The following is a 24,156-nucleotide window of genomic DNA, read 5'->3' on the forward strand; positions in this document are numbered from 1 at the left end:
TGGAAAAATGTAAAATATTGTCGATGACACAGATGCGATTCCAGAGATCACAGACGCAGTAGAAAAACAAAAACGCGGTTCCAGAAAATGCAAACGTGAAAATGTCAAAATGTTATTGAAAAATGTCAGATCTGCAATTGGAAAACAAAAATCTACAACAAAGATGTTAAATGCAAAAGGAACAAGAGTCACACCGGGCATGCCAAAATGTTTATGGTAAAAATGGAAACAATAATATTGAAAGACTAAATAGATTCAACCACAAAACCCAAGCCTAACCACAACCAAGATCCACCATAGCATATGTTCAGATTACCTACGACAACGCAAATCAATAAAATCACAAAGATGATACCATCACATGTCTAATAGGGTTTGAATCTCCATTCTTCCTATCTCCATTGATCTTGCTTGATATATTTGCTCTCAAATTTTATGTGTGCATGAGAGCTCAACAAAGAATGGAAATGTGGTTGCAAGTAGGCTTGATCGCATATGAAAGTTTGAATGCTAGAATTCTCAGGAGATTCTTAGGAGGATTGATAATGAGAGAAGCATCCTCTTATATAGAAGACATTGTAGGAAATGGAGGGATAAGATTAAGAGGTGTAAAAGATATATGGTCGGCTAGGATTAAAGGGTAGGTAGAGAAAATAATAAAATAATGAGAGGGGTAGGTAGTGTAGGAATTAAGAGATGAATGACATGTGTCATAGGTAGAAAAGGCTAATGAATTAATTAAATAAATAAAGGTTTATTTAATTAATAGAGGAAATGGGATCAATTAAATAAATGAAATATTTATTTAATTTAGGAAGAGGATAATTTAAATAAATAAATGTATTTATTTAAATGAGGAAAAATGATAGAAGGGGATAAATGAATTAATTAAATAAATTAAGATTTATTTAATTAATACAAGAATTAGGATAAAATAATTAAATAAATAAAAATATTTATTTAATTAGATAGGACAATTTTAGGTGTCTACAGACAATGTCAAGTGCATGGGGACCTCATTCATGCAAGGGCAGGATCTCCAACCTATCACATCACCATAGCCGTTTTCATAGTGGGGGTTAGACCTTGTTGGTAAAGTTAATCCTACTTCATCCAATGGGCACAAATTCATCATAACGGCTACAGAGTATTTTATCAAATGGGTAGGGCATTCCCTCTAACATACACCACTGGCAAGCAGATAGCAAAATTCATGCTTAACTATATCATCTATTAATACATGATTCCAATGTGTATAGTGATAGACAATGGATGTCCATTCAAGAATTAAGAACAGAGATTTGCAACGCCCTATTATCTGTAAAGTAATGGACAAACAGAGGCAACAAACAAGACAATATTGAAGATCCTGAAGAAAGTTGTCACTGACGCAGGATGAGATTGGCATCTCCAGTTAAATCTCACTCTTTGGGCTTACAGAACAGGGGTACGCACACCTATAGGAGCAACACCTTATTCATTGGTCTATGGTACAAAAGCAATATTACCTTTTGAAATAGAACTACCTTCTTTAAGAGTCTCCTTAAAAAACATTATATCAGAGGAAGACTATCGATTTGCAAGATTACAAGAGCTAGAAATGCTCGATGAAAAGTGACAAACTACTTTAAATCATTTCCAAGGCTACTGGTATAGACTAAGAAGTAGTTACAATAAATGAGTATGACTAAGGAATTTTGAAGTGGGAGATCTAGTTCTCAAGGAGAACCAAAGGAACCTAGCAGAGTGTGAAAAGCCAGGAAAGTTTAAACCTAACTAGCTAGGTCCTTTTATCATAACAAGGGTCAAACGAAACAAAGCATATAACTTGGCTACTATGGAGGGAGATCCACTTCCTGACCCTATGAACAACATGTACCTTAAACGATACTACATATAAAGGGCTAGATTAGTGTAGGTTTTATTTTTGCATTGCATATCATTTTATTAAAAAGCATTGCATCGCATATAGTTTCATTTTCAAATGCATCACATTCACAAAATTTACGCATCAACATATAATAGCATCAATAAAACAAGGCAACTGTCCAAATTTATCTTCTGTTTGAATTCAAGAGAAACAAGGGTCATCTCCTTTCTTAGATATTTGTACATGAAGTCTTTGAGATCCTAAGGTCATTCATTTTCAACGTTACCCTATGACGACGATTTACTTGTGGTTGGGTAGGGATTTCACTATTTGAGACTTGTTAACCCAAAATCTATCAATTTCTATATCTCAAACACATTAATAAAATCTCTAATTCATTCTAGACACCTAGTTGATCATATGACTAGTGAAAAATCCAATATTCTACTTCAGCGCCGCTATAATTGTCACACCCAAGTAGGTTTCATTACTTACAAGTCAAGGCAAGAAAAGAAAAAGAAAAAGTGTTATGCTAAATATTCATCTCAAGGAAAAAGAGTAATGATATATAATTGAAATATCATGCATACAAGTGCGACAAAAATATTAACTATGGGAACATGTGAAGAACTCCATCAGGGATATGGACGCCTACTGGAAATGGAGAAATATTTGAGAGATTATAGTGTATAACCTCGCCGGAGCTCTAAAAGCTTGCTGGCAGCGAGGCTCTATCCAAGATGTTTTTGAAGTTAGAATAATCCACGTAGCTCATCATATAGGATGCTAAGGATGTTTAGTGAACACAAGAGAAAAAATTAACTCATTTGTAAACACATAGGAAAAAGAAGATCAAAGTTTCAAGATTCAATGGAGAATTTTTCTGCATCTCCATTTGTAAATCCTAGTCACAAGTGTGTTAATTTGGATGTTCCAAAAGACCTTGAGGATTGATTGGCCTCTTATCTATGAATTTTTTTGTACCTCTAATTGAATTGGTGTATTACAAAATGCTAAATGAACACAATCATCCTAGTCAAAATAGGAAATGCATCTTCATCATGCATTTTACATTAACATATATCATGTCAAAAATTCATTGTCTCCATATGCATCACCTAGATCATATCATAACAGGTCTGCATACTGGGGGCATAGATGAAAAAATCCAAAAATATCCATATACGATCCTGAAAAAATCCAAAAACATTTAGAAAACACAAAATACTGCAAAACATTGAAAAAACAAAATCAACCAAAAACATATAGATAAAGTCCTGAAAAAATCAATCCAAAAACATTGAAAAACATAAAAAACCGTAAAAATCAAATATTGTCCTGAAAAAAATCAATCCAAAACATTGAGAAAACACAAAATACGAAAAAACATTGAAAAACTAAAATCAAGCAAAAACATCCATATACGATCCTAAAAAAATCAACCAAAAACATTCATATAAGGTCCTGAAAAGAGTCAATCAAAAACATTCAAATATCAATCCACAAAATCCAAAAAACAATCAAAAAACTTGCAATAAAATGTCTCACAAGAATCAAACACCCTAGCAGTTATCCTGCAAACGCTTCTCACAAAGTTAACAAAGGATACAACTATCCAATCAAAGATCGACAATCAGTTGATCAAATTGTCTTATCAATCATATCATATCCATATCAAGTGATCTTTATCTTGTCTTAGACAAAGATGGATACACTCAAAATTAGACAAGCTAGTCTTAAACGGGGTCCACATTTTTTGAGATCAGACATTATCAACCATCACATCAAGCAATCGAGAACGAAGGCACGTATCAGTATAGTTGCTGAATTTTGTCTGGGTCAGACTCTATCTTTTATCATTTGGCGATAGATTATGTTCCTATGCTACTCAAGGATGTCCACAAGTGACTAGAGGAGCCATGATGGGCATTATATTTTTCTTTGTTTGTTGTTTGTGGTGTGAACCAATGAAGTTCTGGGGCAATTCCTCTAGTGGGTGTCTGTGATAGGAGCATTCAACTTGTGAATACCACACATACCTCGACCCCTAGTGTAATTCCTAGAATGGAGGGTTCACTCCTTGTCTGCTACGTGTTTGTTTCTTTAATGATATATCTTTATATCTTGGTTCCTTATACCTTGATGTGCTAAGCGCCATTGTTCCATAATAAGTCTCAGTGATGAATATATATTTCACTATGAATAAGTGACACAAGTTTGTGCATCAATCATTCTCATTTAACCTCATATTCTTATTTCTAGTTTGTTGATTCTTTTCTCATCATCTCTTTCTAGATCATATTCTATCATCTAACTTTATTCTTTCATCAATCTATTCTCTCTTTCATCTTAGTAACATTTCTTCAAAGGTATATCTGATTCAAAAGAGATAAAGCAATATTCTAGACATTATCAAGCAAAAACGTTAATTCCATATTATAGATTGCATTCATTTTAAATCATATTCATATAGTTTAAGTTGCATTCATTTAATCGTATTCATCATTTCATATAGTAAAAATTGCATTAGTTCATTTAATTTGCATTCATTTAGTCATATCCATCATATTCATAGCATGTAAGATTGCATTAAATCAATCATTGCATCATAAGCATATAGAAAATATTGCATTAAACCATATAGAAATCATTCAAAAATCATATAGACATGCATCACTTAACACATATAATCATACATCATATAAAGAATGTAAAGCATATTAGATCGCTGCCAAAAAACTGTATATCATATATATAACTCAAAATGGTAATGTGTCAGAATACAATCATCATAAAATGCCCAAAGGCTTAGATAACATAATCTAAAGTGTCTCAACCTACACTGCCTCTATCTCCAGGAGGATCCTGTTTGCTAGATCCTGCCCTAGGATGTCCCAAAGATGTCTGAGGTGGACCCATGGCACCAACGCTACTAGTATCTCTTGAGGTAGATTTTCTCGATCTCCTATTAGCTATATACAAACTATAGCTAGGAACTCGCTCTCCCTCTGGAACAAATCTCTTATAATCCCAACGCCAATACATACACTCCTTAGACAAATGAATAATGCGCTCATCATGTCCCAGCCTACTTGTATCAGAGGCCCTATATTGATTATATGCATCGTGTGCCAATGGATCCTACCTCATTACGTCATCTCTCTCCCTCTAGAAGTGATCTCTCTCACTGGCTATCTGGTCTCTCTCCCTCTCTAAGGCACCATAATCCCTGTGGAATAGATCCCGCTCAACACCTCGTCACTTTCTCAGTCTCGCCACCTCATCCTCTAGACTCCAAATCTATGCTTTGGGAATCTATGGATCATCATCATCCCCATCACCACCCTATTCTCCATCCCCACCCCACTTTACAGCTGGTGCATCCTCTAACTCAGGCATATCAGTATCATCCCCATCGTCACTACTCAATGATCCTGAAGTCAAATCATCATCATCTTTGTTGTTGATAGACTTGGTGTCTCCACTGATGTCTATGTCCTCATATCCCTCCTCATCCCCTCCCTCCTCATCTCCTCCCCCGCCCTCATCTCCTCAGTCATCTCCCCCATCTCCCTCCCTATCATACCTCCTCTACTATCTCGGATGATGTATTTGCTGAGGTGTGATATGAATTGTCAGATCAGTAAGAGGAATAGGCCTATGTATGGCCCACCATCCATCCTACTGAGGTGTCATCCTTGGATCTACAACACTTTCTCTCCAACCCCACTATACTGCCTAAAGTGTATCAAACTCTGCAACAGACACGTGGATATATACATGCACCCCAATTTAAAACCTCATGAGATACTTGAGAAAAATAAGTTGTCATAGTAGGTACTCTTTGTACCTCCTTAAACTGCCTAAGTACCCCTCCTAGTAGGTACATCTCAATGATTCTCTATGTCTCCATAGTCCTACCAATGAGATATCTTTGTTGTTTGCAAAATGGTAAATGCTACTCATCGTTTCTCCAACTGGGGCAATCCAGGTACAATATCCAAATGATGTGTTGTAAAATGTCAAGCTGATATCACCAATACTATGTGTTACCTGAGCCCCTATGTCTAATTCTGAGTGTATATCTATAAGCATATGGCTCCTCGGGTTGTAAATCAACATGAGTAACTAGCCTAGACATAGAAATGTTCTCCCAAGGCCAAGGCTGGAGCAGTTTAACACCGCACTGATAGATCCGTACCTCAAGTAAACAATGTTGTGCATCTGGTAGTATACTATTGCTAACAAACAAGGACCCCAAGCATAGACACACCGATGAACAATCATATCATGAAGTACTCTACCCCATCTGATTAGGAATCCATGACCTCTTCTACAGGGATGAGTACACTGCCTACAATACGACATAATACTATAGTCAGATCATCGTAGTCAAAACGAGCCCTAGTATATCATTATGACCATTGATCTGAAAGTCTTGCTCAACACACTCAAAAAGAGCACACAGTCCTATGATTCCATCATCATGATCATATACGACTATCTCCATGAATAGAAAATTTGCCAGACATCCTCTAATGTAATAGATGCCTCATCGATAGGAAGATGGAATGTACACGTCTGGGAATGCCACCGCTCAACTAATACGGTGATCAAGGCCTCATTGGTCGTAATCTCTGGTAGATGTAACACATGATATAAACCCAGATGTCAGATGTGGGCAACCTCCTCATCAAGTAACTTATCACAAAGATCGGGACCACTTGGTCTACTTTGTCTGCAGTACAACACTCCAATATTCTCCTGCACAATAAAAATGATGAAAATGTCAGGTATCGTACTACCCGAGAAAACAATCATTATACACATAATAAGAAAACACTTATTTCCAACAAATGTGTTACAATTATAGTTAATATGTTACATTTATAGTGATTACGTAGCAATTAACATGAATGCATAAAGAAATTCACCTATACGTTAAAAGACAGTCGTTTGTGTAAAACTTGACATGCATGCATAACATTTCTACTATTGTGTAACATTTAAGACTAATGTGTTACGTTTCAATCGGATGCGTAAAAAAAGAAATATGTATGCATGAAGCTTAAAATGGAGAGCTTTGGAAAAAATGACAAAAACAGGCAAAAAATTGAGCAAAATTTTGGATACATACCATCTCACCCATCCCAGGTGGTCTCTGATATGAATGTACTCACTCAGACAAGTGTTGTCATTCCCTAATGCCAACCATGATGATCATATACTCACAGGAAAGCACTAAAGTCGCAATGAACTCCAAGAACTCAAATCAATAGAAATGAGCAAATGAAAGGTCAAAAGCACTCTTTACAGCTCAAGATTAGGGTTTTCTCATTCCGATGGTCGTAGTCCCCTTGAAATTCAACGCACTTGTAGGCCAGTCAAATGGACTCAAAATCGCATGAAACTTGATTGCTCACTAGCATGATATCAAAAAAATGGTCTCAATTTCAGAATTTTTTCGACCACTTTTCCCGAGGGGGCATATTTACACCCTAAGCGTCACTAGGGCATATCGGGGCATAATTTTTTGTTTTCTTTGAAACAACATCGTTCTGACATTGTCTCAAAGAGGGGCAAATGCAGACACCAAAAAATGTCTCATTAATCATGTACTAATTATTCGTCTAATTGGTAAATAATTATTAAATTATTTAATTAAGTTAATTAATCTTATTCTTCTAAATTCATATTTCTTCATCATCTTACTAATTATTCCAATTTCTATTTTCTCATCAATTAATCATTAACCCTTTTCTATATTTTTTAATTTATTTTTGCTCGGTAAAAGGCCTAAGCCATATTTTATTAATAAATAGTATTACAATCTTTGCTTAGTGTGGGCGTCGATAGGAAAGAGCGGAAAGGAGAAAACCTCTGGCCTTGACCGGGACCATAGGTCCAGTCAATGACTAATAACATTTAATTATTTACATATATTCTTTTACAAATTCTTCATTCTGGATGATAAAAAATCCCTTCATAGGTAGCATCTATAATTTCCATGATGTAATATGCTTCTGCCAAACTTCATAGTTCACTGTTGCCATATTTGCCATCTTCTAATTATCTTGCAAAACAGATTCTCAAAACAACCCTTTTACAGAACCACTTTGTTAAGTGTTAGTGCTAAAGAGAAGAAGAAGAGCTAATATTATCTCTGCATACTTACCCCTATTGTTATTATAGGCTAGGTTTCTTTCATATTAAGTCAACATCAGAAATTGTTGGCTATACTATGAAAGATTACCCAGTCGACAATAATATTAGGGGTATAAACACTGGTCAACAAAGGACTGATAATAACACAACCTATCTAGCTTGTACTTCATGCTCTTACCATGATATTAGAGACTTATATATGTTTAAATATAAATGCTAAAGTAAATCAATATGCCAAAGTTACTAGAGCACTCCCTATTACTGTATTTTAGTATATGCTTGATTCAAGAAACATCTGCATTCTAAAATTCACTTATTTAGTATAACTATATGTTTTGAAAATATCATCAAGTGAGTATCTTACCCTTCACTATCTATGCTATATCAAAGTATTTTGTGAAAATTTCAATATGTGCCTTGTACTAACTGTAGATCCTATATCCATGTGAATAAGATTAGTTATATTAGTAATTGCAAACAAAACTATGTAATGAAAACTTATTCTTCCTTCTTGTCATCTACGACTTCTATTCCAGAGGCCTATGTTTCTACAACTTCCATATCACTGGGATTATCAGCCTGGAATGGGGTCCACCCCTCTTCTACCATATAACTCACCCACCATTCCCCTTTTTGTTTTTTTACCACTCCAAGGCATTGTTTGAGGAATGCGATGCTCCTTGCAATCTCTGTTTGTCTTTGACGACAAAGTTTCTGATCCTTGCTATTGAGAATAGGCCTCGTGAACTCTATATTGAGCACCTCTTCCTTATCTATGGCTTCCACAACTTTGGTGTAATCTTCTGGGTAAGGTATATGAAGCTTATCATCCACACATTTTATAGCCATTTCCAGGTTAACCAAGTACTCTCCTTTGAATATCAGCCTGCATAGTGTGACTATGACTGCTTTTTCTTCTCCCATTATGAGTAGTATTGCTGCAAACCCTGGTGGGATGCTTCTATTAACTCATTTTCTATGTTCCAAGAGTATAATCTCATCACCTAGAATCCTTTTGGTCGCATGTATGACCAAATAATCTTTTGATCTCAAAATAATCGGCCAACGTTTGTTAGAGATCTCTCCGAGGAAGGACATTTCATGCTTCTCAGGGCAAAGAAAAATACTGGAATCCATTTTCAAACAGAGATAAATGTTGAGTACCTCTGCTTAGATATACTGGTTATGTCAATCGGTATTATCGATAATACAAGTTGTGACCACAGTTGTGCCAGGCTAATCTCATGATGGTTTCCTATCTACCTCTTAGTATGTATTATGATTGTTTTATGATAACTCTAACATATTTCCATCCCCAAAATGCCCTGATCTAATGACCGCGAGAGTGATGATTACTTTTTCATGATTGTCTGTTCACCTTACTCCCTAGCCTTATCAATATATGATTGCTCAAACAGTCGAGCAATATCTTGTGCTTTCAAACTTTCATATGCGATCAAGCCTACTTGCAACCACATTTCCGTTCTTTGTTGAGCTCTTGTGCACACATAAAATCTGAGAGCAAATATATCAAGCAAGATCAATGGAGATAGGAAGAATGGAGATCCAAACCCTATTGGACATGTGATGGTATAATCTTTGTGATTTCATTTGATTTGCATTGTCTTAGGTAATCTTCATATGTTATGGTGGATCTTTATTGTTGTTAGGCTAGGGTTTTGTGATTGAATCTATTTTAGTCTTTCAATATTGTTGTATCCATTTTCACCATATACAATATTCATATATATATATATATATATATATATATATATATATATATATCAGTTTCTATGTGAAAATATATGTGTGTGTGTGGGGGGGGAGGGCATATATATCTATATCTCTATGTTTTTTTGTTTTTTTTTGTTTTAATGGTAAGAGCTATCAGTATGGGGATAACACCCTTGTATTGCATAAAAGAAAATATTAGAGGAGGTTTCATTGCCTACTGGTAGGTCCATACAAACACTGCTATCTGCTGTGAATAAAACTATCTATAGGACGACAAACATAGACAAGGCATACTTGGTTATGCCTCTTACTGATCCCCATTTAGGTTCTGCATGATCACCCCAGCATATTCTCCAATGTTGATTACACTGGCAGTGGCTCCAACCGAGAACCACCATGTTTCTGAGTTAGTTACTCTATGAAAAGGGGCCATGTTCCCTTTCTGCACAGCGCACCTAAACACCTCCCACACATTTTCCCCAAATGTTCTCATCAACTCTTTTATCTCTTCCCTTTCAACACATTTGTGCTCTACCCTACTTATCTCACTGGCATCTGATTCATTGCCCTCCTCATTATCACTCTCCTCCTCTTCTTCTTCTTCTTCTTCTTCAGAGTCTGATGGCAAGAAGTAGCTTGGCTGGAAATAAGTCTTGAGAATACTAATCCATTCATTCTTTGGCAGACTTAGGATGGAATCTGTAATGTTGTTATCATTGATAGGCTTGACGAAACCACTCAGGATCTCCACTCCTCTTTCCCTGCACTCAGTGATGTCGACCAATGGCATGAGCACAGCTTCATAAAATGTGGCACCGCACCAGTGACAATCTAAGTTAAGTGTGATCCCCACTAGTCCTTTGATCGCATCATAAACATAGGCCTTAGAGGCAAATAAGTTATGAAGTTGCACATCTAATGTTTCTTTAGAGTTCATGCATCCAATGTTACCAAAGTAGGCCATGGTTAAGTATCAGTCCTGCCCAGGCACTATCCAAGATGTGGATACCTTCAAAGCACCTTATTTAACCATGCATTCGACTCTTGCAAAGGCCAATAAAAAGACTTACAAACTCTAGAATATTCTTCCAACCTAATCTAGATCCCACAGTCTACAAGAATCTACCATTCTGTCACATCTGCCTATCCTCTGTAAATCAGACCGCCGTCACTACATCTTTCGAGGGGTTGGCCTATTCTCGGTGCAATAATTCTATCATCTATCCTTCAACCGTAGGCCTAGTTCAAGGGTCATCATCCCACTTCATTGCATTTCTTTATCGATAGGTCTTTTCTGCACAGGTCTGTAATCTCTTAACTTAGTGTCTTGGAATCAAATGTCACTTCTGTAGCCCGTGAATTGACTCCTAAATTTGCTAACAGGTCTGCTACTCGATTTCCCTCCCTGTGAATATTTGATATTTCATATGGCTCAATTGCTTGGAGTAATAATTGAATCCGAGGCAGCCATTTAGCGAGTTTCCAATTAAGTAACCTACCGGTAGTCACCCCATTTATAATTATCTGAGAATCTCCTTCAGTCTGTACATTAGTTAAACCTTTCTCTTTGTAGAGAACAAGCCGAGCCTCAAGGGCTCTTATTTCTACTTCATTGTTGGTAGCACAGTCAATATGGCCATATGTACCACTCACCATATTCCCTTCCTCATTTTGAATGACTGCTCCAAAACTGGCCTTTCCCGGATTACCTCTGCAGGCCCCATCAAAGTTAAGTTTAACCCAATTTCTATGCAGCTTCTCCCATTTGACCTCTTTCCTGTTGATTCTTTTCTTGGGATGATGGAATAAAGCATTTTTGAAAGACGAATTCCTTTCCATTTCCATGTCCCAATCATTGAATTTGAATTTTCTGACATTTCTTGACTTACCACAAATGACTTCTTCTATGCTTGTCTTAAGATTGTCCATGACTATTTCTACTGGCTTGGCTGATTCTTTGAATATTCATTTATTTCTCTCTTTCCAGATATACCAAACAATCATTGTTGGACCAATTATCCATAGGACACCCCATTTTGACTGACTAGATCTAGGCCATGCAACAAGGAAATCTTTTAGAGTCATACTTCTGGCTGAAAATAGGCTAACCATTCCAAGGAACCAATCCCAACACCTCTGAGCAAATCTGAAATTGAAAAGTAGATGGTCCACTATTTCTTCCCCATTGTTACATAAAACACATCGACTTGGCCCTTGTATACCTATTGTTTTCAGCCTATCACCAGTGAGTATCCTCCCATTCAGCGCAACCCATAAGAATGCCCCTGCTTTGGGCAGTTCCCATTTGTTCCAGCATAACTTACTGGGTCAGTCTGGATTGAAGATTTTGTGCCTTTGGATTTCATAGCCCAGCCTAACACTGTACTCCCCTAACTTTGCTGCACACCAGAATAAGTTGTCCTCTTCATCTAATGCTAATATTGATCTGTTGTTAAGTAATTCTTTGAGTTTTTGTCACAATTGTGTACTGCCAATAGTTACCCTTTTCCAAGTCCTCATACCATGAGGTTCAGTATTCTCAAAATAGTTGCCAACTTGCGTTCCACAAGTGGCTTCGATGGTGTTGACCCAATCCTAATCTTTGAAGCACTCTAATAGTGACAGCTCCCCCTCCCATGAATCCCGCTAGAATTTGGCCCTATTACCATTGCCAATCTTCCAAGAAATGTGGTTCGTTAATATGCCCCTGCTATCCCAAAGAAAATTCCAAGTGGGAGAGCCCCTGGCTACGTCTGCAATTGTGAAAATTCTAAGATCTTGCACCATAATTTATTGGGGCATTTGTACATTTTCCGAGACAGCTTCACTCCAAGTGCCAAATTGTGCATACTCATTTATCTCAACCCTGCGCCTCCATCCTCTTTCTGCATGCACATTGTATCCCAGTTAATCAAAGGTATCTTCTTATGATCTTTGGCCCCGTCCCAAACAAACTTTTTTAGAAACCCATCTAATTTTGCTCCCACCGAACTAGGCATTTGAAAGCATTGCATACTATAGATTGGAACTGCTGATAGCACTAATTTAATCATTAATAGTCGTTTGGCTTGCGTAAGCCATCTATTCTTCCATTGCTCCGATTTAGTCTTACAAGAATTAAGTACATCCTCCCAAATATAAGATTGCCTATAGCCCATGTTAATTCTGATCCCAAGATATTTGAGGGGCAGATCAATAGTTTTTAATCCAAACAATTGCAAAATACGGTTATGTAACAATCTTTCTGTGTTAAAAAAGAAAATCTGTGACTTATCCATATTCATTACCTGGCCTGACAGCTTCGAGTATTCCTCTAATACCTCTCTAATTCCTTTGGCTTCTTTCATTGTTGCTTCACCAAACAAAATAGTGTCATCCACAAATTGAGAATGGGTAATGGGCTCTATCAATCTATGAACCTGTATACCTTTCCAATGACAGACAGATTGTTTGGTTTTGATTAGATTGCTAAGGACTTCTGCCATGAGAACAAAGAGGGCCGAAGTTAAAGGGTCCCCTTGCCTCAATCCATTGGTAGCTTTTAAGAAGCCACAAACCACACCATTGACAAGCATAGAAAAGCTAACTGTGGAGATGCAAAAACTAACACAGTCTATCCATTCCTTTGGAAAACCAAAACAGCTAAGAACCTTAATCAAGAATTGCCAAACTACCTTATCATAAGCTTTTGCAACATCAAGTTTAATGATCATACCTTTTGATTTCTCTTTATGGATGGAGTGCATGATTATATATCTTTGTATATATGCATGTATATGTGTGTATATATATATTTGAGAAATTTATGTATACACATATACACCTATATGCATATATCTATATATATACATATATGCATATATATAGATATGCCTATATGCATATATATCTATATCCATATTTGTATATATATATATATATATATATATATATATATATATATATATATATGAGTATATAATCCTGTTATATGTGTATAGATGAGCATATGTATTTTTGTCACATATGTGAAAGTTCCAACCCTATTTTGTCCTGTCATATCAACTGTGGGATTGTTGATTGTTGTTTCTTTTATTCTCTGTTTGTCTGATACCCTAGTATCTCCAGCTCGCTAAGGGTTCGAGCCATGTCTAAATGATAATGTCTTGACATATAATGATGCCTATGCATATCTATATATTATATAGATATATATATATAGGTCTGCATATATGTCTATACGTATATTTACATATTTTGGCCTATAAATATATATTCATATATTTTGTAGATATGCATATATTTGTATGTATATAACCCTATATGCATACCAACATACTTTGTGTATATTTGTATGCATCTATAAAAGTCTATTCAAAATCAAAGGAGTGAGCTTTGCTCTAAGATTACTATTGATAGGTATATATATGATTATATACGCATATATTTGTATATGTATCCATATATATCTATATATATAGTTATATATGTATACACACATATATATATGTATGTTCTACCATATATATGAACGTGTACACATATAATTATATAAATACAGATATATACGTACATATATACCACTATCTGTGCATATACATATGTATACCCTCCAATATGTGTGTGAATGTGTTGTTTTTAGGTTTCTGTCTAAATCCCTTCTTGCCTATGACTATCCTGGTCTGATTTCCTATATGTTAATGATGTGGTTCTATTTGTTCCATCTGCCCTTAAATTAGCTAGATTATCTGCCAATGTGTTAGCTTCCCTATATATGTGATTGAGTGTGTAATATGAGAAGCTTTCCATTAGAGAAAAGGCTCTAACCAATAAATTTTTGAGTTCCCAGTTTGGCATTGTCCTAGTCCTCATTGCATTAACTATGATGGTCGAGTCCCCTTCTATTTACAATTTGGATATTTTTAATTGTTTGCATAGGTTTAAACCCTTTATTAAGCTCAACAATTCTACCTTATTGTTAGTGCAATGCCCTAGATATCGGGATCTCGATCCAATACATATCCTTTCATGTGAGTGGATTATACATCCTACCCCTACCTCCCCTGGATTGCCTCTGGATGCTCCATCAAAATTGAGTTTGCACAATCCAGTCTCTGAGAGCACCCATTTGCATGCTTTCCTAACATTGGTCTTGTCTTTGTTCCCCTTCCCAAAGAAAGGAGGGATTTTAATCCCCTTCCACCGCTTTCTAATGTAGTTATCCCAGTCTATAAATGTCTTATCATGTTGGGGAATGGTCTTATTCCTACTATTGGAGGTTTTTGTGATGGAGGCTTCTATTTTTGCTATGAATTTTTCTACCTTCATTTCTGTCTCTTGGAAGATTCTCCTATTCCTCTCCTTCCAGACCTCCCAGATTACTATTGATGGGCTGCATATCCATAAATTGTGGAAGATCCTATTCCTTTTGATGATTGGGCATCTTTAGAGCCAATCCTTTAGGTAAGGGATGAGGGCACCTGACCAACCTAGTTGTGCCATCAGCCAATACCAACATTTATGTGTGTAGTTACAGGTTGTGAATATGTGATCATTTGTTTCCTCATCTTTCTTGCATAAGAAACAAATTGAGGGTCCTTCATAGCCTCTAAGTTTAAATTGCTCTGTAGTTAGGACCTTACCCTGAAATGTCGCTCAGGCAAAGAATCCAGCTTTTGGGAGACCGAATTTGTCCCAACATATTGTGTTAGGGATATAGTCCTTGATATTGTTTACCTCATCATAAATGGTTCTGAAACCATCTTTGCAGTTGTATTGTCCATCCTTTGATCTTGACCATATAAGCTCATCTGGCCCAAGTTTGAGTGTTATTATTTTTCCCTCAAGAATTTGCAACAATTCTTGGTCTTTGTTGTCCACCAAGAAAGGGAGCATGTTTTTCCATTTCCATCCCATTGTCCATTCTGGTGCCAATGTCATATAATCCCGTACATGATTACCCCATAAGATTTCATTTGGTCCTTTATGTCAGTTGTGTTCATCAGATTGTCTATTGAGGGTTAGCCCCCCCATTAATTCTCCTAGAACAAGGCGGTTTTACCACCGTGAATATCCCAGGATAGGTGATTTTCTATGAGCGATCAGCTTTCTTTTATAAAGTTATAGATTCTAGATCCGTTGGGTGGGTTTGTTTCCCTAAATGCTGCCTCTCTCTGATTTTGTGATATGTATTTTCTCCTAAGGATTCTGGCCCATTCAGATTCTAAGGATGTGTACATTCTCCATGCCAATTTTGCCCCTAAAGCCTTATTTTTCCATAGTAATTTTATTATTCCCGTGCCTCCATCACTCTTTTCTCGACACATCTTTCCCCATGATATCAGTTTCATTTATTTTTATCCTCTGCACCATTCCAATAGAAATCTCTAATTATTTGAGTTAGTTTCTTATAGGCCCCTTTTGGAAGTGGTATACATGATAGAAGATAATTAGGCATTGCTCCTAATACTATTTTTATGAAGGTTAATCTTCCTACCCCTGTCAGCCTTAAGGCTTTCCAAGATGACAACTTCTTCCCCACTCTTTCAATCAAAGGATCCCAAAGTTTGTTGGTTCTGATACCTTTGTCTAGAGGCATCCCTAAATATGAGAATGGTAGATGACCTATTTTTTACCCTAGATACGAAGCTATCCTGTATTCCTCCCATGCTTCCATATTAAAGAAGAATATTTCTGATTTCTCCTTGTTTACCATCTCTCCTGAAGCTAGCCCATAAGATTGTAATATTTTCTTGATTTCCTTAGCTTCCTTTAGCTTTCCTTTCCCCAGAATCATTGTGTCATCAGTAAACTGTTGATGGGTACATGGATCTACCCCTCCAATGATCTGAATCCTCGTCAGCCTGCTAGACCTCCGTGATGCATCCAGGTTTCTACCTAAGGCTTCAAACATAATTATAAATAATAATGGGGATAAAGGGTCACCATGTCTAAGTCCCCTGGATACTTAAAAGAAGCCTTTCGGTTTCCCATTTAGTAAGATAGAGAACCTAGGGTTTGATATGCAGAAGTAAACCCAATTGATCCATTGTTTGTTAAAGCCAAAGGCCTTCATGCAGCTACAAAGGAAATACCAATCCACTTTGTCATAAGCCTTTTTGATATCTAATATTATCAGCATATTAGGTTACCCTTGGAACTGATAGGAGTGGATGACTTCCTATATAATAATAATTCTATCCAAAATTGATCTATTGGGTACAAAGCCTGTTTGTTCTTCTAATATATGGCAGGCAATAATTTTTTTAGTCTATTGGCCATGACTTTAGCTAGTAGTTTATAAGTCATGTTACATAGAGAAATGGGTCTGAATTCTTCCCACTTTTAGGGATTCTCCTTCTTTGGAATTAAGGCCAAAAAGGTGTTATTGATCTCTTTTAGGAATTTGCCTGCATTGCGGGTGGATTCCAAGGCATTAGTAACCTCGTCTTCTAAGATGTGCTAGCATTTCTGAAAAAAACTAGCAGGGAAGCCATTTGGTCCAGGGGATTTGTCTCCCTAAAATTGTAGCAAAGCCGTTTTGACTTCTTCATGGGTGATTTTAGAGTTTAACATTTTATTATCACCCTTTGTTATCAATTTGGGTATGTTATTTTATAAGATTCTATTGTTAGGGAGGTCTGAGTGTTCCCAGTTGTTGAGAATATTTTCAAAGTACTTGGTTGCATCTTTTGCGATCAGATCTTGATCCATAATAATCTGATCACTATCATTGGTGATTTGAGTAATCTTATTTGCTGCCCTTTTCATTTTGACAGTGTTGTGAAAAAATTGGTGTTTCTATCTCCATCTTCTAACCATGTCTCTCGAGATTTCTGTTTCCAATATATCTCTTCTCTGGCCAGAATGATTTCATATTCACATAAAAGCATTTTCTTAGCCTCGTATGTTTCAGAGGTCATCCTGTTTTGCATCACATCAGTGTTTATTGTCTCTAGCTCTTTCTCAATTCTTGACTTCTCCTCGAAGATGTTTTTAAATTTCTTTTTGTTCCAATCTAGTAATTTATGCTTAATCTCTTTTAGCTTGGAGACCAGACAGTACATTTTAGATCCTACAAAGACACTATCCTTCCACCATTTTTGTCTTTTGGTAAGGAAGTCTTCATGTGTAAACCACATTCTTTCGAACTTGAAGGGACACCCAGTTTGCTTTGTTTCCCCCATAAGATCTAAAAGTACCAAGTAATGATCAGAGCCTGACCATGGTAATACTGTAGTTTTTAGTTCTATTTTGAGATAGGTTAGATCTCCTTTAAAGAAAAATCCATCAAGTGTTTCTGCAATGTTGGAGAAATATTTTCTTCTGTTATTCCATGTGTGAAAACTTGTCTCAGTTCTGATTTCAAGTAAGTTATTTTTATTTATCCAGTTTGCGAAGTCTCTTTGTGGTTGTCTAATTTTTTTTATACCACTGCTTTTATCAGATGAGCACAAGATGGTGTTGAAATCACCACCTATGATGATGTGTTTTTCATCTTGAGTATTTAAGTAGTGTTCAATTTCCTGCCAAACTAATCTCTTTTTATCTAATGGAATTGGGCCATATACATTAATAATAATAATAAAGTCAAGATTTAGACTAAGTGGTCTTACTTTGCCAGCCATCCAATTTTGCATCTTGGTTGACATGTGAATGCAAGTACATTTTTTCTCCACATTATACCCAGTCCACTCGATGCCCCTATAGACTCCATCGCTTCCATCTACCATTGGGTGATTTTCTATTAAAATTGTTCATATCAGTCTTGCCTAGTTTTGTTTCTTATATCATAACTAGGTCCATAGCAGATTTCAGTATGCTTCACTTAATCAATCTTTGTTTATTAGGGGCTCCCAAACCCCTAACATTCCATGTAAGTATGTTTATACCTCTATGAGAGGGAGGGGAGATTTCCCTTGCCCCAACAATGTTGTGATTTTGGCCTGCCCCTCCGCATCCCCATCCATCTTTCTTTTGTCTAAAAAAGACTTTCGACCTCTTTTGTTGCTCATGGATTTTTCACAGTCGGGAGTTAATTTCTCACCTCCCATCTGGAGGATACCTCTGTTTTGTGGGTTGATTGAGCTATTGTCTAATAATATGTTATTTTTCATTTCCTACATATTGATTAGTTCATTGATAATGAATTCTCTTTCCTCATTTGCATTCAATCCTTCCACAATAGGTGATTCCTCCAGAGTGGGAGAGGTTGTGGTTGTATCCTCTTGAGCCACCTTAGTCGGGTTGGTGATTAGTGAGGGGTTTTTTTTTTGTTTTTTTTTTTTTTTTTTGGGGGGGGGGGGTCTAAACCTATTCTATATTGGAGATGTTGACATTATCTACCCTATTTGTTGGAGTATCAATGAGTACCTCCTCGACAAATTCTTCACCTAGTTTCCCCATTAAGTTTTCTATAACATTGTCCAGTTCTGCTTGGATTCGGTCCTCACTATCATAAACCTGAGTTTCTTTGTTGTTATCGACTTTGTCTGGACTGTTACTCAAGACTGGGAAAGGAGGCGGGGTTGGGATATTATCATTCTCTTTCTGAAATTGTTTATAATGAAGCCACCCCTATCATTTTTAAATTGGATGTTTATTTTATCATTTGAAGCTCTATGGTTGTCATTTACTATTTCCTACGACTTTTGTAGATTAGGGTTTGGCCTTTTGTAGAAAGCTAAATCTTTAGCTACCGGGCCAATATACCATACCGGTTTTAGAATGTATATGCCATCTATTGTTTCTAGGATTATGTTTTTTAGGTCTTCCATGTATGTCAAATTTATCCGACCAATTTTTCTCTACGGCTATGCATTTGCCCAATGTATCCCTAATTTCTATAAGAATTTTAGTATGAATTAATTCTATAGGAACATTGGGGATTTCTACCCATTTTGATACCATTTTAAATTCATATCCATTAGCATTGAATTTAGGTTGCCAATCAATGAAATTTAAATTTGCACCTTTGTAAAAAACATATCCTTCATGCAATAGTTTGGCCTTCAAAGATTTTTTGTAGCATTCAATGTACAGAAAATTATTTGCTAGGGTTGTGATACTTACCTAGCCGTGGAATGTTGTTTTCCACCATTCCACTATTCCGACGAGTGGATGATTATTCCCTCCCCATTTCGCAAAGAGTCTGTGCCCTCTGCAATATTTATTTAAATCCATGGCTTCTTTGGGGTTCAAAATTTTGATGAACTCAGGGTCGAGTTTTGTCATTGCTAGGGCACCCTCTCTCCTTGCAACATGATGGAGCGAGTTCCCCAGCTTTGAGACCGACATTGAATTGGCTAATTTGGCGCCATGATGTGGCAATGCCCTTCCTCCATCCTTAGCGGGCCTTCTGCAACCCTCTGCTCTATAGGTATGTGGACAGGAATATTATTGTGGCTTTCGAAGGGGATGTTTAGGGCCTAAAGAATTTTCTTGAAAACCCAATGGTATGCTATTTGCTTTGGTGGCGGAGTCAAGGATTTGAGAGGTGATGTGGATCACCCACATACTTGATTGTTCCAGAGAAGCCCTAGCCTCCCTCTTCTCTTCCCTAGCAGCTCTTTTGCCCAATACCAATTGCCACGGGTGGTTGCGTGAAGATGATTCCCTGCCGGATGGAGGCTTGCTAACCATGTCATAGTTCCTACCATGGTGTGGAAGAAGATTGCCGAGATGTTGATGTCCAGAGCTCCTCATCATTTGACTGCATCTATAGAGTCTTTACCAATTTTATTTAGTGTGGCAACCCTTTTCTAAATATTAATTATTTAATTAATTGTGATTTTAATCATTTATTTTAAATAATCTTTATTATTTAATTAAATTAAATTTCTTAAATAATTAAATAGTTTCTTTAAATTATTTAATTAACTGATTTATTGTTCAAATTCCAATTCCAATTCCTCAAATTCTAATTTCATTAATTCTTCTAATTTTATTTCATTAATTCTCAAATTCAAATTCATATTCTTCTAATTTCAAATACATGTGCATGATTTCAAAAATCAAATTGAAAATCAAAGTCAAGTTCTAAATATATTCAAATAACAAATTGAATTTAAAATAAATTCAATATTTGAATTAAATCTCATGCAAGGATTAAATTGAAAATCAAAGTCAAAGTGCAAGCACATGCTAAATTAATTAATTAATTAAATCAATTATCTTTCTATCTCTATGTATATCTTCCACTTTGCTTTTTTTCAAAAAGATTTCAATCAGTTAACTATTCCATCTATTTTAATTGATTATTTCAATTAATTGATTGATTAAATTGTTTTCTCAATTATCCTCCAATCATTCTTTTTCATCATCTTTCAATCAACTTTTTTCTCAATCAGTTAACTCATTTATCTATTCAATCTTTTATGTTCCACCTCCAAATCAGCAGTTCAACTATCAATTAGCATGTGAGCTCACTTGAGTTCCACCTCTTGATCATTCTATTCTACCTCTCAATCAATCCTCTCCAAAAATCTATAAATTCACCATTCAATCTCCATTTTCAAAATCACGAACTTTGAATCTTTGTGTCAACTGTAGCTTGCCAGCGCGATATCTGAGAGCCATCATACCACAAAGAAGAGAAGAACAATGGAAGCCATATGCGATCATGGGATAGGGAGTCTTAATTGATATTTTACATCCTTATTGCTTTGATTGTGTTATTCTATTGATGTTGTTTGAATTCTTTAGCTAGAATAGGGATTCGTGATTTCCTTATTATTTCTAGTTAAGCAATGATGATTTTATGCATACAACATCTGCAATTGTTGGTGATGATGCCTTGCTTCTTGAATGTAGTCACATATGTTGTATGAAATAACATGAGCATGATAAAACCCTAATCACATACACATTCTTGCATATGAATGATGTAATTTTTCTCCAAATGGTTGAATGCAGAATATGCAGCCTTGAAGATCTCTGAAAATGGTTGATGATGAATGCTTCATGGATGCAAGAATGCTTGATTGTTTGAAGATATGAGTTACGATGAAATTAGGTTGATCAAATGTCTTTATATGTGGGTATCTAGGTCAATTACTAATTAGGCTGACCTCCAACGGTCATGTGGAGCCACAAAATTGAATTTCCACTAGAGAGATAAGACACATCTCCCATTTTAAAATAGGGCCCAACTAAGATGGGCCGGGGTGAGGGCTTTCTGGTCCCAAGACGAGGGCACTAGCACCCTGGTCCTTCTCAGTTTGGGACCTCAATTTAGCTCCATGGAGAAGGAAACCCCTCTAATAAATCAATTAGTAGGTGTACATGGCACCAAAATTAGAGATAAGGCACATAACGGACATAAATAGGAGATGAGGAGGGGACACACTAAAGTAAGGGCACAAACATGAGGTATAAATTTTCCTAGTGACAATTTACAATGCTACACTTCAAAACAATATAAGTAAATCTTCTATAGATATAGAGACAGTGACATGGTTCATATCATAATTTGTGGTATGTGGTATCAAGTGGGATTTATTTTGATAGTGAGAGTGAATAGCATGTATGTTTTGAGAAACTCATGAATAATAATAGTTACCCTCTACTAGATTCCAAGCACTATCAGGTTGATTTTTTTGCCCTTATCTCTCTCTATGTAAATGTTCTCGTGCATCTCTATGAATTGTAGGGATTGTTTGTGATGCTATTAAAAGATTCAAGGCTCAAAGATTATTATTTTTTATTGCCTAGGAATGGATTTCGATGTATAGGGCATGCTCGCTCCTTGTTTTCTTCTTTGTCAAAATATCTTTCCAATATCATCTTACTGAAATAACATTAGAGGAGTTGATCATGTGTTTTTGTAGCCACTCATAATTACAAAGGCTATGAGGTGACTGTTGATAATTTTGTGTTTGTGTTGATTGGTTGAGATGAACCTATTGCCCCGTATTCAAAGTGCCTCTTTTGAGTGATAAATTCACATTATTGTATACCTTATAGGACACTATAGAGATCATTTTCTAAACTTTTAAGGTTATAAAGATATTTGAAGTCGCGAACTACATGATACAATTGAACAAATGCAATATATAAGGTATAGAGTTGATGATAATGGTGGATATTTTTCAGCCTACAAAATGTTATCTCAACTTTACTCCTAGTGTGTTGTCTATTGGGCATAGTTTGAAGGGTGAAAATTTGCATTCTCGTTACTCTAATTATAATTTTGGTGGTTTTGGTGTGGACTATTTTACTTTCTACACCCTAGATTTCTTTGAGAAATTAAATATGTATGGCAATTCATTATTAAGCAATATCTTTCAATCATGCAATCTATTTTTTTTTATGTTTAATGCATATTATCAAGTTATTTTATACTCTCATTCATTGGAAAAGGTGCATATTACCGATTTAACTTGAGGTGGAAAGGCTTTAGATCAAATATATGAGTGTTTGGATCTCCTAGATGCTAGAGAGATTCCATGGTTTCTCTACCAATATTTGTATAATTGAGTCAACATATGGTGTACAACTTCATTAGACTAGAGTTTTCCAAGAGAAAAAAATCACTAATTTTGTACATAGTGTTGAGTTATAGGGAGGAAAGGTACTCATTATTTCATTTCCATTGGTTCATGTTCAAGGGCTTCTACCTAATATTCTTCTAGTTTTAATATGTGCTTTCATTTTTTATGCTTTTAAATGAGCGAAACTTTCACATTGTGGGGGAATATAAGACCAATATTTTATTTCCACTTTACATTAAATCAACTAAGGTCAAGGGTAACTTTAATTGGTAGTGATAGTTTCCAACATTGTTGAAAATCAAGTGAAAACAATCAACAACATTGGATGCAATTGAGAATATTGTAAATATTCCCTTGTTAGGTTTGAAAGGATGAGAATATATACATCATCAATATTGTAAAATAGTTGCATAATAGAGAAAATAAGTATAGATCCTCTAATTATCAGACTTCTTGGAAGTGTGGTCGATTGGTGATAATTTCATTGGATGTGAAAGTAGGATAAGTTCTTGTATGTAGGTTATCATATGTATTAAGATCTGCATAGAGGTATGTAGACCTAAAATTATGCATATCAATATGATTTTATTTCTATTTTATGTGATGTAATTTATCCCTATGCTCACACTAAGGGGGTATTAGGAAATTATGTTAGTGTTCACATGGGTTAGAATAATAGTGTGTGCTAAGAAGTGAAGTGAGTTGCAATACCAACTCACATAACTATTCTAGGTATTAAAATAATTATTTCACACATTACACACTACACACTTATAGTAATTTAACACAGGTAACTATTCTAGGTGTGAAAATAATTATTTCACTCATTAATACACATTACACACTTATAGTAATTTCATTTACTATATCTTTGTTTGTTTGTTTTATGAGTTGTTAAAACAACTCATATAATTAGGG

At 35.8% G+C, this 24,156-nt stretch overlaps 1 protein-coding gene across 1 annotated transcript; it reads right to left on the reverse strand.

Moving 5' to 3' along the window:
* Window positions 1-11,083: 11,083 nt before the first annotated feature.
* On the reverse strand, window positions 11,084-11,698 carry LOC131858066 (uncharacterized). Its single transcript, XM_059210990.1, has one exon. It carries the CDS (start codon window positions 11,696-11,698, stop codon window positions 11,084-11,086), a length of 615 nt encoding a protein of 204 aa, XP_059066973.1.
* Between the last annotated feature and the right edge of the window lie 12,458 nt (window positions 11,699-24,156).

The sequence above is a fragment of the Cryptomeria japonica genome, chromosome 1 (genome assembly GCF_030272615.1).
Source record: "Cryptomeria japonica chromosome 1, Sugi_1.0, whole genome shotgun sequence".
Lineage (NCBI taxonomy): Eukaryota > Viridiplantae > Streptophyta > Pinopsida > Cupressales > Cupressaceae > Cryptomeria > Cryptomeria japonica.